The 11,950-nt window shown below is 39.8% G+C and overlaps 2 protein-coding genes across 2 annotated transcripts; both read left to right on the top strand.

Moving 5' to 3' along the window:
- Positions 1–200: 200 nt before the first annotated feature.
- Positions 201–3,185, top strand: LOC127804035 (ferredoxin--NADP reductase, leaf isozyme, chloroplastic). The gene is made up of 9 exons (XM_052340744.1): positions 201–415; positions 490–724; positions 1,193–1,326; positions 1,540–1,618; positions 1,763–1,854; positions 1,969–2,046; positions 2,217–2,279; positions 2,401–2,635; positions 2,901–3,185. The coding sequence occupies exons 1-9, from the start codon at positions 311–313 to the stop codon at positions 2,966–2,968; spliced, it is 1,089 nt and encodes a 362-aa protein (XP_052196704.1). The 5' UTR covers positions 201–310; the 3' UTR covers positions 2,969–3,185.
- A 568-nt stretch (positions 3,186–3,753) lies between these two features.
- LOC127804037 (glycine-rich protein 2-like) lies at positions 3,754–4,908 on the top strand. The gene has a single exon (XM_052340745.1). It carries the CDS (start codon positions 3,831–3,833, stop codon positions 4,566–4,568), a length of 738 nt encoding a protein of 245 aa, XP_052196705.1. The 5' UTR covers positions 3,754–3,830; the 3' UTR covers positions 4,569–4,908.
- The last annotated feature ends 7,042 nt before the right edge of the window (positions 4,909–11,950 follow it).

Here is an 11,950-nt window from a genome sequence, read left to right on the forward strand (position 1 = left end):
GCCATTTTTCACGTACGTTGAGAATAAAAATGGCATGACATGAATAGCTAAACAGTAGACCGTGGAGTTAGAAACATAGAGAGTCACACATCACAAACACAGAGTCTCTTATCCTCACACCTGCCACTGTATTGGCCTTCCAATCTCCTCCACCCAATCTATAATCCACCATCCACACAAAAACAATCCTAAATTTCCTTCTTCTTCACCTACAAAACATTACTTTTCACTTATATCCCTACCCTTATCCTCCCCCTTCTCTTCTTCTTCTTCTTCTTCTTCTTCTTCAGCAGCACCACAGTTCACAGCCATGGCTGCTTCAGTGAGTGCTGCAGTTTCCCTCCCATCCTCCAAATCTTCCTCTCTTCCCACTAGAACCCCAATCCTCTCCCCAGAAAGAATCAACTTCAACAAGGTACGTACAATCTATTAATCCACCTTTAGATAGTAAGTCTCCAGGTGCCTAACATTTTTCTGGTTTTGATCCAGGTGCCTTTACCCTACAGAAATGTCTCTGCAGGTGGGAAAGTGGTTACCATCAGAGCCCAGGTCACAACTGAGGCTCCTAAGAAGGTTGTGAAAGAGTCCAAGAAAAATGAGGAAGGTGTGGTGGTGAACAAGTTCAAGCCAAAGAATCCCTACACTGGCAGATGCCTTCTTAACACCAAGATCACTGGTGATGATGCTCCTGGAGAGACTTGGCACATGGTCTTCAGCACTGAGGGTATTGCTCCCTATTCTTCTTCTGTGTTCCTTACTTTTTTTCTCTCTATCATTGCAAAAGATGCGTAGCAGATGCCCACATATATGGTCTTTTTTTTCTTTATATAGGAGAACCCGCACCCACTACCCATTGGGCACGCATCATAGCCCATAAACCACTTACACCAGATAAGCACATAGAAATTTATTTGTAAGTTCACCCTAAAAAAGTTTGAAACCCGATTGTAGAAGAGGCTACTATAGCTACTATGCTATTTACTTATGCAAAGATGATATTCTTGCAATTACAATTTTTTGTGCAGAATGATGTGTTAGAAGTATTCATCCAATTATAAGCCACTTTGTTTTAGGGTCATCCCAATTTATGTACGCTAATGAGTCGCATCATTCTGTGTAAAAACCATCTGAAATGATTAGTTTGTGTGGATTTATGGTAATTTTGGGCTGATTGGTTAATGGGGATTTATAGGAGAGGTCCCCTACAGAGAAGGGCAATCCATTGGTGTAATTCCAGATGGAATCGACAAGAATGGAAAGCCTCACAAGCTAAGGTTATACTCGATTGCTAGCAGTGCTATTGGTGATTTTGGAGACTCCAAAACCGTAAGCCTCATCAGCTTGGAGTTATTTCAGATTTGTTGTGGCTATAGGTTTATAAAGACCCTTATCCGATATGGATTCCAAATTCTTTCCTAGTTTGCTCCGTCCATTTTCTCAATAGCACTTCCACCACAAAACTAGATTTGAAGTACTGATCTGACTATGTTCATTCATTTGATTACAATGTTGAGAGGCAAAATCGGATTGGTTTTGTAGGTGTCACTGTGTGTGAAAAGGCTCGTATACACCAATGAGAATGGGGAACTTGTTAAAGGAGTCTGCTCAAACTTTTTGTGTAAGAACTCAGAACTCTGCAGTTGTGTCGATTAATTTGGTTCTGAGCCCCAAAGGGAATTGCCATATCCTCCTGGTTTCGTGCATATCTGTTGCTTGGAAAATATCTTATTTGACAAAAAATAGGAAAATGTCTGTATTTCAGGTGACTTGAAGCCTGGAGCCGAAGTGAAGATCACAGGTCCTGTTGGAAAAGAAATGCTTATGCCAATAGACCCCAATGCCACCATTATAATGGTACTATACTCATCAAATGGCCATTTGCTAAATCTTTTTGTCTGCAAAGATGATGGATTTTAATTTGGTCTATTTGCTGCTTCAACATCCATTATAAGTCCATGTTTGTCTCAGCTTGGAACTGGAACCGGAATTGCTCCTTTTCGCTCCTTCTTGTGGAAAATGTTCTTTGAGAAGCATGAGGACTACAAGGTAGAGCTCTAATAAAATTGATTGTTCATTAAACCATATGTAATCTAAAGCACTTGAAATCGTGAATAGAGCCAGAAATTTAGAGAATGCCTACAATTGAATCGAAAACATTATAATATGGACCATCAAATTAGTAATTAACTGTTCTTGTTGCATGTGGATATTCATAGTTCAATGGCTTGGCATGGCTCTTCTTGGGTGTTCCCACTAGTAGCTCACTGCTCTACAAGGAGGTAACAAGACAACGAATGTTGTCACTCATCATATCACTGATTCGCCAAATCCATTCCATTTTTGGCAACTGGGTATTGAAATTTTGACAAACCCATGATTGTTCTTTTGGGTTGGGGATAGGAATTTGAGAAGATGAAGGAGAAAGCACCAGAGAACTTCAGGCTTGACTTTGCAGTGAGCAGAGAGCAAACCAATGAGAAAGGTGAGAAGATGTACATCCAAACCAGGATGGCTCAGTACGCCGAAGAGCTATGGGAATTGCTCAAGAAGGACAACACCTATGTCTACATGTGTGGGCTCAAAGGCATGGAGAAGGGAATCGATGACATAATGGTGTCATTGGCCGCCAAAGATGGTAAGCAATACAGCAACAATAACAATAACAACATATTAAACATTTACTTAATTACGAGTGGCAGTCATTCTCATGGTGTAATTGGGCTGCAAAAGATGGTAATCAATATGACAACACCACCACCAATAATCTATTAAGTTTTTATCCCACTATATGAGGTCTATTAGATGTAATTATGTCGACATAATTTCAATATTATGGTCAAGGTCATGCTAGAAACTGGTGTATAAATGCCTCAATTGCCTGTGTTTTTCCTGTCTTTCAGGGATTGATTGGACTGACTACAAGAAGCAACTGAAGAGGGCAGAGCAATGGAATGTGGAAGTGTACTAGTTTGGCTATCTTTGTACAAATACTTCCCAGCCATCTTTGTGATTTCTGTGTAGATAGGTAACCTCTTTTGCAGTTTTTTTTTTTTTTTCTTTTTTCCTTTTCTTTTTTCCCCCCTTTTTGACTTCATAAAGCAATTGTATTATTATTTTTGAGAGCATGTACCCAAAATTTTACTAAATTCCAATTAGAGGGGTTTGTGGCCCTTCAATTGATACTACTATGAGGTTCTAAACATGAGATTATGCTCAAATTGGCTGATTGTTCCATCAACTGGGCTCACAAAAATGCCACATTGGCCCTTTAAAAGTTTCTTTAAATATGTTAATAATCTATGTACTATTTGAGAGTTGCAATATAGTAATATTGTTATCAGAGTTCTATAAAAAAAAATTATTTAACCGATTTTTTAACTCCAATGTAGGACCTTCACCTTCAAATGTTCTCAATTTAATTATTTTTAAATAAAGTAATTAATTCGAATTAAATTGAGTAATGAATTTTGAAATTTTTTAATTAATAACTGAAATGAGATTTTTAACGATATGATTAAAATTTGATTTCAAAGGAATCTTAATTAAATCAAAGTCTAATGATATAGATATTTAAATCTTATCGGATCAAATTAGATTTCAGATGATTAATGAAGTTGCAATTAGTGGGAACAATTAGGCCGATTATTTACGGCCCAGTCATGGCGGTAAAGTAAATATCTCCAAATGGAGGGGCATATCTGTCCGTCAAATTTATCATGATGCACTGCGATCTCCGTGTCGATGAGAGATATATAAACCAGGGGACCGATTGGAGCAGTAGGGTTAGGGTTTTGCATCTGGTGAGAACTAAAAGCTCGGCGGATCGATCAATGGCGGACGAGAACACCAGATCGAGAGGGACCGTGAGGTGGTTCGACGACCAGAAGGGCTACGGCTTCATTCGCCCGGACGATGGCGGCGAGGATCTCTTCGTTCACCAATCGGCGATCAAATCCGACGGCTTTCGCACCCTCTACGAAGGTCAGGTCGTCGAGTTCCTGATCGCTTTGGAGAATGATCGCACTAAGGCCGTCGATGTCACGGGGCCGGACGGATCGTCACTTGAGAAGAGCAGGAGGGAAGGTTTCGGCGGAGGAAGGGGAGGCCGCAGTGGGGGTTACGGGTTTCGGAGTGGCGGAGGTGGAGGCGGAGGATACGGGTTCAATGGAGGCAATGCATATCGTGGTGGCGCCGGTGGCGCGGGGTGCTACAGTTGTGGGGAGAGTGGGCACTTGGCGAGGGATTGTCCCCGCCAGGGGAGTGCCGGTGGCGGAGGAGGCGGTGGGGCTTGCTACAATTGCGGTGGTTATGGGCATTTGGCGAGAGACTGCAGTCGAGGCCGTGGCGGTGGCTCCGGCGGCGGCGGTGGCGGGGCGTGCTACAGCTGTGGAGGGCAAGGGCACATGGCGAGGGACTGCCCAGGCGGCGGTGGTGGAGGCGGCGGCGGCGGCGGCGGTTTTGGTAGGTTCGGGAGCGGAGGTGGAGGCGGTGGTGGAAGCCATTGCTACAACTGCGGTGAGCAAGGGCACTTCGCTAGGGAATGCCCTAGCAACAACTCAGCGCCTTGACAACTCATGGTGATCTGAGAAAAGAGTAATCTTACAGATCTCTCTTTTTCTCGTCTTCTTTTGATATCTTTATCTGCTATTCCTGTCCAGGTGGTTATACATAGGAACCTTCTTTTAGATATTCTATGGTTCTGGGTGTCTTTTTTCATTTCATAGCGATCCACTGTTCAGCAGAAAATTTTTCAGTTGGTATACATATATAGATGGTGGTTCGGTTTATGATTTCGGTTTTGTTCATTTTGGTATCTTTGTTAAACTGGGGATGATCTTTGCATCTCAGTAAATGTTCTTCAACCTTTTATTTGTGACCTAATGGATCAATGTGCGTTTAAATTTTAAATGAGATGTGTGTAAAGTATTAATTAAGCTTAAGCATTTTAACTGGAGTGCAAGCTGGGAATGCAAAATACAATTAACTTGTAGTTAGCCTTGGACGGGCCTGCCTTGATGTATTGTCCTCCAACACATTTTCATTGCGGGCTAGGAAGATGGTATTGTCCATTTGTTGGTTGATGCCATAATCTTTGCCATGTCTTGTATTTTATTTACGAGTTTGGCTTCAGGTGAGGGGTGATTTGTGGCTAAGAAATGCAATTTTTTTCCTTTTGGTGTGGGGAGAGAGGGGGATGAATCAACAAGTGGATTCCTTTTTTCAGCTTCTAAACCCTAAATATGAAGGGGGTTGACATAAGTTTCTTTTTGCGTAGCGTGCTCTAGATACATGCTAGTTTTCTCTATTCAACACAATTATAGCCAGCTAAACACTGATCTCTTGATACTTTGTATCTAAACAGTTAATCTTGTGTTTCAACACCTTAACTCCTATGGGTTTCTCTGTGCATATCCCTTGAATGAGTTTTTGTCATCAAGTGAAGAATGTATCTTGATCAGTCTAGACCCTGTGAACATCTAGGTTTCATGGGCATACACAGTTCATAATTCCTAGGTTTGATGGGATAGATGGCACTATAGCAATAAACTAACCATGTTTTTTACTGAAACTTTTTTGTATGGACAATGGTACTGCACTGGATACAATTTGCAATATCCATGATGGTCGGTAATGATGGAGTTTCTGTACTGTATAGGTTGGTGATGCTGGGTCATAGCAATTGCATGTTTAGACAAATTAAATGAAATTGCTGACAATTGTTTTGAGAGAGAATGCAGCAACCCAGTGTATGCATCTGTTTCAGGGTCATACTGAGGTAATGTTTGACAGCGAAATCCTTATCTTTTTTTGAGGATGAGTGCATTGATTAAGTGTTGGTCAAGAAGAAGGTTCTTCTTGTTTGGGAGAGAATATTAATGGAATAGAATAGGAAGAGAGCGAAAACTTTCTAGACGTTTGTATCCAAAGCCCAACTTTTTTGTCTCCCCTGAATTATGGGAGAATGAATGGAAAAAAAAGGGATGAAAAACTTTTGTGTTTCAACAACATTAACTTCACTAATTTTTTAAAAGTTCAATCTGTCATTGACTTTATAACAGTTATCTTTTCATTTAAATGGTACAATGGTCATGTATTGTTTAGTATCTTTGCATTTTCATTGCTTTTTAAAACAAGGAAAAACATTTTCCATTAATTTTCATCCCCTACTCGGCTACTCCCGAATAGGGAGAAAATGTTTCACATTATATTTCACTCATTTTAATTCCACTCCATTACTAAATCTCTCCCAAACAAAACCCTAAGGGATGCATGGTGGCAATTGCAAGGAAAAGAAATGGATGAGCTGTCAGTAGTTATGGCATTGGCGGTATTAATTGAAGTAATGCCAATTGATTGTTGTGGAGAATATGGTTGCGTTGATCTTTTGTGCCAGTGACAAGAGGCAGGTGTAAACATAGGCCAAGTTGGAACTTCTGTGTCCTTGCTGGCAACAAACCAACAAAAGCGGAATTGAAAAAATAGCTTCCCGACAAAGAAATCTTGGGTCTGTGTCTGTATCTCTATCATCAGTCGTCATAATTGGAGTGGTTTTTCCAAAGTGGCAGATACAGGTGACGTTGATCAGGGAAAACAAAACCCTAGCTATAGAGGACAATAAAAACTGGAAAGATAAAGGCACTCAAGATCAAAAAACTAACCAAAGTTTGTCTTTTGGGTTTCAAACCAGGGTAAGAGAAAGAACAGCTTTGCTTCAGTTAAGATCTCGTAAAATCTGGCAGTCTGTGATTACATCAAAAGAAAATCTTATATGGTCATAAAACCGTACTGTAATTAATATCAATTCTAGCCCTTAAAATTATGCAAACTAAACTAATCTTAAAAGTCCATGCAAGAAAAACTTAACAGTGATTGATTTATTTTGTTGCTTTTTTTCCTCCTGTGTCTCCGTGGTCATATTGATAGGGAACTTGTGGTTGAGATGTGGTATTGCCAATATTGGATTTATGATTTCAATCTTTCCAGCAATTGGAGCAATAGCTAGTTTCAGTAGGAAGTCTAAGACACTGAAGTTTTGGTATGTTGGTAACATTTATTGGAAGGGATCTTACTGTAATCAAACATTTGTGGTGCGAGCTTACTCCAACAGGGTCCAAAGTCCTTGTATAGCCTGCTTATAGGAGCTTTAAGACATAATATGTAGCATAACTATAAAGGTATGTTAATATAGCTTAAGATTAAGCTGCTGCTGGTTGGCACTGATGAGTCCCAGTTCTGTCAAAAATGACAAGCCAGAATGTGTGTCAGATTAAACTTCTGTTTCTGCTGCAAGAAAAATGCTTGTTGATATCTTGGAACTGCTATGAATCTTTGTTTTGTTTGAGTTGCCTCAGACACCAAATTTGTCTGGCTTGTGGGATCAATTGGCAACCCTCATTCTGCATGGATCTGGAGGTAAGTTTCTTGATCTTTGAATAAGTTCATTACCTGAATCCCATACTAACAATTAGTTCTTTCATATTGTAATTATGGTTGAGTGTTACTCAGAATTGGTGTCTACCTTTTCAACTGCCAACTTATTGTTTTGATAGCAGTTTCCTTGGTCTGAATGCTCATAAATTCGGAGACAACTTTTTAGTGTTAAAGTTCTGGTGTATTTATCTCCCCTTGCTGCTTGGTATCCCCTGCTAGTTTACATGCTGTGGAGTGAGTTAGCCTCTTTCCAGATATGGTTGAAATTCAGTGAATCTGTTTTCAGAATAACATGGATAAGCCCCTTTTGCCTTACCAGTTCAAGCCCTTAATTTTTGTCCATCAGGTATTGGAGAGATGCTGCTGGATGTTAGCCACTAAGGTTCTTAGAAAGATAAATGAGGAATTTTTACTAGCTGATTCTTCATCAACAAACTTAGGAAATAGATTACTCTCATCACAGTATTAGAGCAATTCCTATAGCAACTTGTCAATGTTTTTAAAGTGCATCCTGATGCTAAAAAGATGGGACTATAAAGGCTGCCATAATATTTTAGAGGGATGGCATGTGCAGTTTGTTGCTGAGAATTTCAGATGGACCTTGAACTGGAGTGAAAATCTTATTCTTTGAGGTACATACATATTTTATCAAATGCTGCATGGCAGCATGCTTAGATCACTTCTAGATCAAGTATCTCAAGTATTTGAGTGGTTCTCCAAGTGTCAATCATTTGAGGTGTCATGTAGTGGTTCTCCAAGCACACTCCTGTTCTAACCTACACATGGGTTGTTTGTTATAACAGTTTGTTATAACAATGCTGGTGATACCATGATGCTAGGCCAAGGGATCTTTTGGCCTGATCCCCAGATAGTAGCTGCAAATCTTTTGGTTGGTTGCTGGATTACTTTTGGTTGAGATCTTTGCACCGTCAAGTGTCTTACTCCAATCAATTGGGCACGTGGCATGGAGCCCATACACTAATTTAGAAGACAACTTTGTGTGTTGTATAGCCTTTTTGGGTGCTTGATTGGCTATATTATTATTTGGGAACGAAAAAAGAACTTGGAATAGCTGAGAGTAGAGTAGAGTGGAGTGGTAGTTGTGGCTGAACTTGAATCCCCCATGGAGAGAGAATACCAGAGAGTTCGTTCTTTCCTGGTTTCCATAACTGATCTTACATTACATGGGGTGTGGCCTGGGTGGGGGACTTGAAACACACACACCGAAAGGAAGGATGACAATGAAGGAAGGAAGGAAGTTGAGATGTTTTAACACCTCCAATCCAACTGCTGCTTGCTTTTAACATGCACATGGCGGCCACGGGGAAACTTGATACCACCAACCAAACATCACGCTGAAGTGGACGCGACTAAACTCAACTCGTGTATGTAGCCTCGTCACATCTTAAAAGAAGCAGCCAGCCTGTTCGGCGGCCACGGCAAGACTACCAGAAATTCTTCTTATTTATATGTTTATGTTTATTTGCGCCGCCCCCCCCCCCCCCCCCCCGCGGGGGGATGGCCCCAAACCCGAACCTATTTTGGATGGAAGTAGGCCCCGAATCAAATGAGAAGGAAGTTTTTGGTTTGATAATTTTTAGACTGAAATGTGAGACGATGAACTTGATAAATTAAACTAACCCAAATAAATCTACTTGATTTGACGCTCCATTCTTTTTTGTAGACAAAGCAGCCGGCGGCTGTATGTATGCGATTGACGGGTAGTGAGGTAGGATCCGATTCAACTGAAATCAACTTGCTTAATAGAATAATAATAATAATAATAATAATAATGTGTCAAATAAGTTATGCGGCTGATCATGAGGGCGTGTTTGGCTTATCCTTTTTTGTTTCTTTTGTAGCTTTTAAGTTATTAAGTTTTTAAGTTGTATAAAATTTAAAAGTTTGATAGTGTTTAAGGTAATAATGTGTGAATAAATGTGTTTTCAAATTATTAATTAATGGTTGTGTTTGATTTGAAAAACTTGATAAACTATTAAAATTTGACAAAAAGTTTAAAATAGGCACAGTGTTGAATGTTACAAATAAAATTTATAAAATTATTAATTTTTAATAAAAATGTTAAATATATTAATTTAATATGTATTAAAATATATATATATGTTAAACATATATGTATGTAACATATATAGAGAGAGAGAACGAAGAAGGTGGTGGGGTTATGTGACGCCCCAACCCCACTATCGGGTGCCACCATAACATACGTTATAATCTCGGCCCACTTCGAAGGATGATTATGTCCCTGTTAATATAAAGTATTAAAATAATATGAGCGCTCTAGGTGGGGTACAAGTTTCGTCGCCTTCGACCGGTCGAGAACTCGAGAGTAAAATGCATAGACAACGAAAATTCACCCGAGTCCTGTACCTGATCGGACCCTTAAAATATAAATTTAATTTTAAATAAATAAATGCCATCATGTTCAAATAAATACTCCAACCGTCAAGCATACCTAATTCTGATCGTGACTGATCGATTCACACATACACTTTGAATTATTCATAGTGGAAACCTTAACTTGATCTTAGCTAAATTTCATTTAAATCGAAGCCGTCACCGGTAGTTAAACACAAAGCATTTATATATTATATAAGTGACACATGAATTCAACCCGTGCCCTCACCGTTTGCAATCACGGTTAACTGATATCTCTTCCACCAACATCATCTTTCTTTCTTGGATCCTGAGCCACCTGTTGGGTTAGTGGGGGGTAAAGGGAGTAAGTCCGGGACTCAGCAAAGGCAATATGCAATGTAATAAATTAATGAGCATGACATCATAAATAAAAATGAAGTGCAACATGCATGCAAGCCTATCCACCGCACCTTAGTCCGGCTTTTAGTGGCCCCACCGATTTCAACTAGGACCCCATCTCGAGACTCACACGGTCCATCATCTATAGCCTCATGCCTAGGCACTTCCTCAATATCTTATACAAGTCATGACAAAAACAATTTACACACAAAGCATATTAAATCCTTACCTCGATCAATCTGGTAAAAAAATCAAGAAAACATTCACCTGGTGTTGCCTTCTAAACTGCCATCTCATGTCCGAATTCCTATTTTCGAGCCTCTGACATGTTCCTCAAGTCCCAAATTAACTTCTAAATTTTTTTTCATATTTTTTAGAAATTTCTAATTATTTTATCATATTTTTTTTCCTTTTTCTTTTCTTTCTTCCTTCTTATTCTTCCTCCTGGGCATGCACCAGTTTGGCCGCACCCTGCCACCGCGCTACCTGCCTCCGGCTGGCTGCTGCTCACCATTGCATGACCGCCCATGCCACCGTGGCTTGCACCGCCACCTTTAGCTGCTACTACCATGGTCGTCGATCACCACTGCCCCAAGCATGGCTACAGCCTCCGGCCACCATCGCCGTCTTCGCATACCATTGCACACCTCTGGTAGTTGGAAGCCATCATCGATCGCCCTCCCCATTGCTGCTGCTACAACTTCCATGGCCGCCCACAATCGCACCAGCACGTAGTCGCAGTCGCCATCGCCTCCGCCTCCTCGTGCTACAATCGGCCATCTCCGTCGATCATTATCTCTTCTCTCCCAAACTCTCATCTCTCTCTTTCTCGCGCGATCCCTCACTCTTCCAACCTTTCTTTACTTCTCAGCCAAAGCTCTCAATGTGAGAGGAAATATTTGATTTTTGATGCTTGGCCTCCAAGCACATGCACCGCCATATATATATATAATTTATATAATTTATTATATAATAAAAATTACATATAATCTATAAATTAGTTATTTTAAAATTAAGGGTGTTACATGCTACAACAATGGTTGGGGCGACGGTGAGAGATTAGGGCTAGGTGACAGCAAGAGGTGAATGATTGGGGTGACGGTGATGGTGATGAATGACGACAACAGTGATGGCCAGAGATGGGTCTGGTAGTGGCGGCAAAAATAGAGACAAAAGATAAAGATGGGATATGCTTAAAATTATGTAATTTGTTTGATGTTAATTATTATGTTAATATTTCGTTGGTCAGCCTAATAAGTTTTTTCACAGCGTTTTTGTAAAAGTTGGGGTAGGGGTTTTTTCAAAACGTTGGTAAAGAAGTTTTTAAGTTTAAAAGTGTTTCTTTTTTTTTTTTTTTTTTAGTGTTTCTCGAACACTTAACAAAATAAATTTAACCAATTATAAGCTAAATGAATAAAATTATGAGCCAATCACCCCCTAAATGTGTTTGTGTGGACAATAGAAAAATTACCTGTTCCAATGTCTGATGCGCCGTCGTCTTCTCTGGTGCACCAACAGACGGTCAATTCGGATATTTGGCCCCGTCCTATGTTTATTTATTTATAGTAATATGCCCATCGATATTCCTTTCGGTGAAGTACAAAAGCGATATGAAGATAGCTTTCACATTGGGTTTTCTTAAATTGTTTCTTATTCTATAATTATTATTAATTTAATGCCTTTTTTACGAATTAATTTTGAATTAACTGATGTTAAATACCTTTATTTTATTTTAGGAGGCAAT

The sequence above is a fragment of the Diospyros lotus genome, chromosome 6 (assembly GCF_014633365.1).
Source record: "Diospyros lotus cultivar Yz01 chromosome 6, ASM1463336v1, whole genome shotgun sequence".
Taxonomy (NCBI): Eukaryota; Viridiplantae; Streptophyta; class Magnoliopsida; order Ericales; family Ebenaceae; genus Diospyros; species Diospyros lotus.

What these genes read in the sequence shown, in the direction of transcription:
- LOC127804037 (XM_052340745.1), top strand. Translation starts at nt 3,831, where the DNA reads ATGGCGGACGAGAACACCAGATCGAGAGGGACCGTGAGGTGGTTCGAC.
- LOC127804035 (XM_052340744.1), top strand. Translation starts at nt 311, where the DNA reads ATGGCTGCTTCAGTGAGTGCTGCAGTTTCCCTCCCATCCTCCAAATCT. An exon ending in AAAGAATCAACTTCAACAAG is followed by an intron (nt 416 to 489) that starts GTACGTACAATC and finishes GTTTTGATCCAG; the next exon opens with GTGCCTTTACCCTACAGAAA. An exon ending in ATTTTGGAGACTCCAAAACC is followed by an intron (nt 1,327 to 1,539) that starts GTAAGCCTCATC and finishes TTGGTTTTGTAG; the next exon opens with GTGTCACTGTGTGTGAAAAG.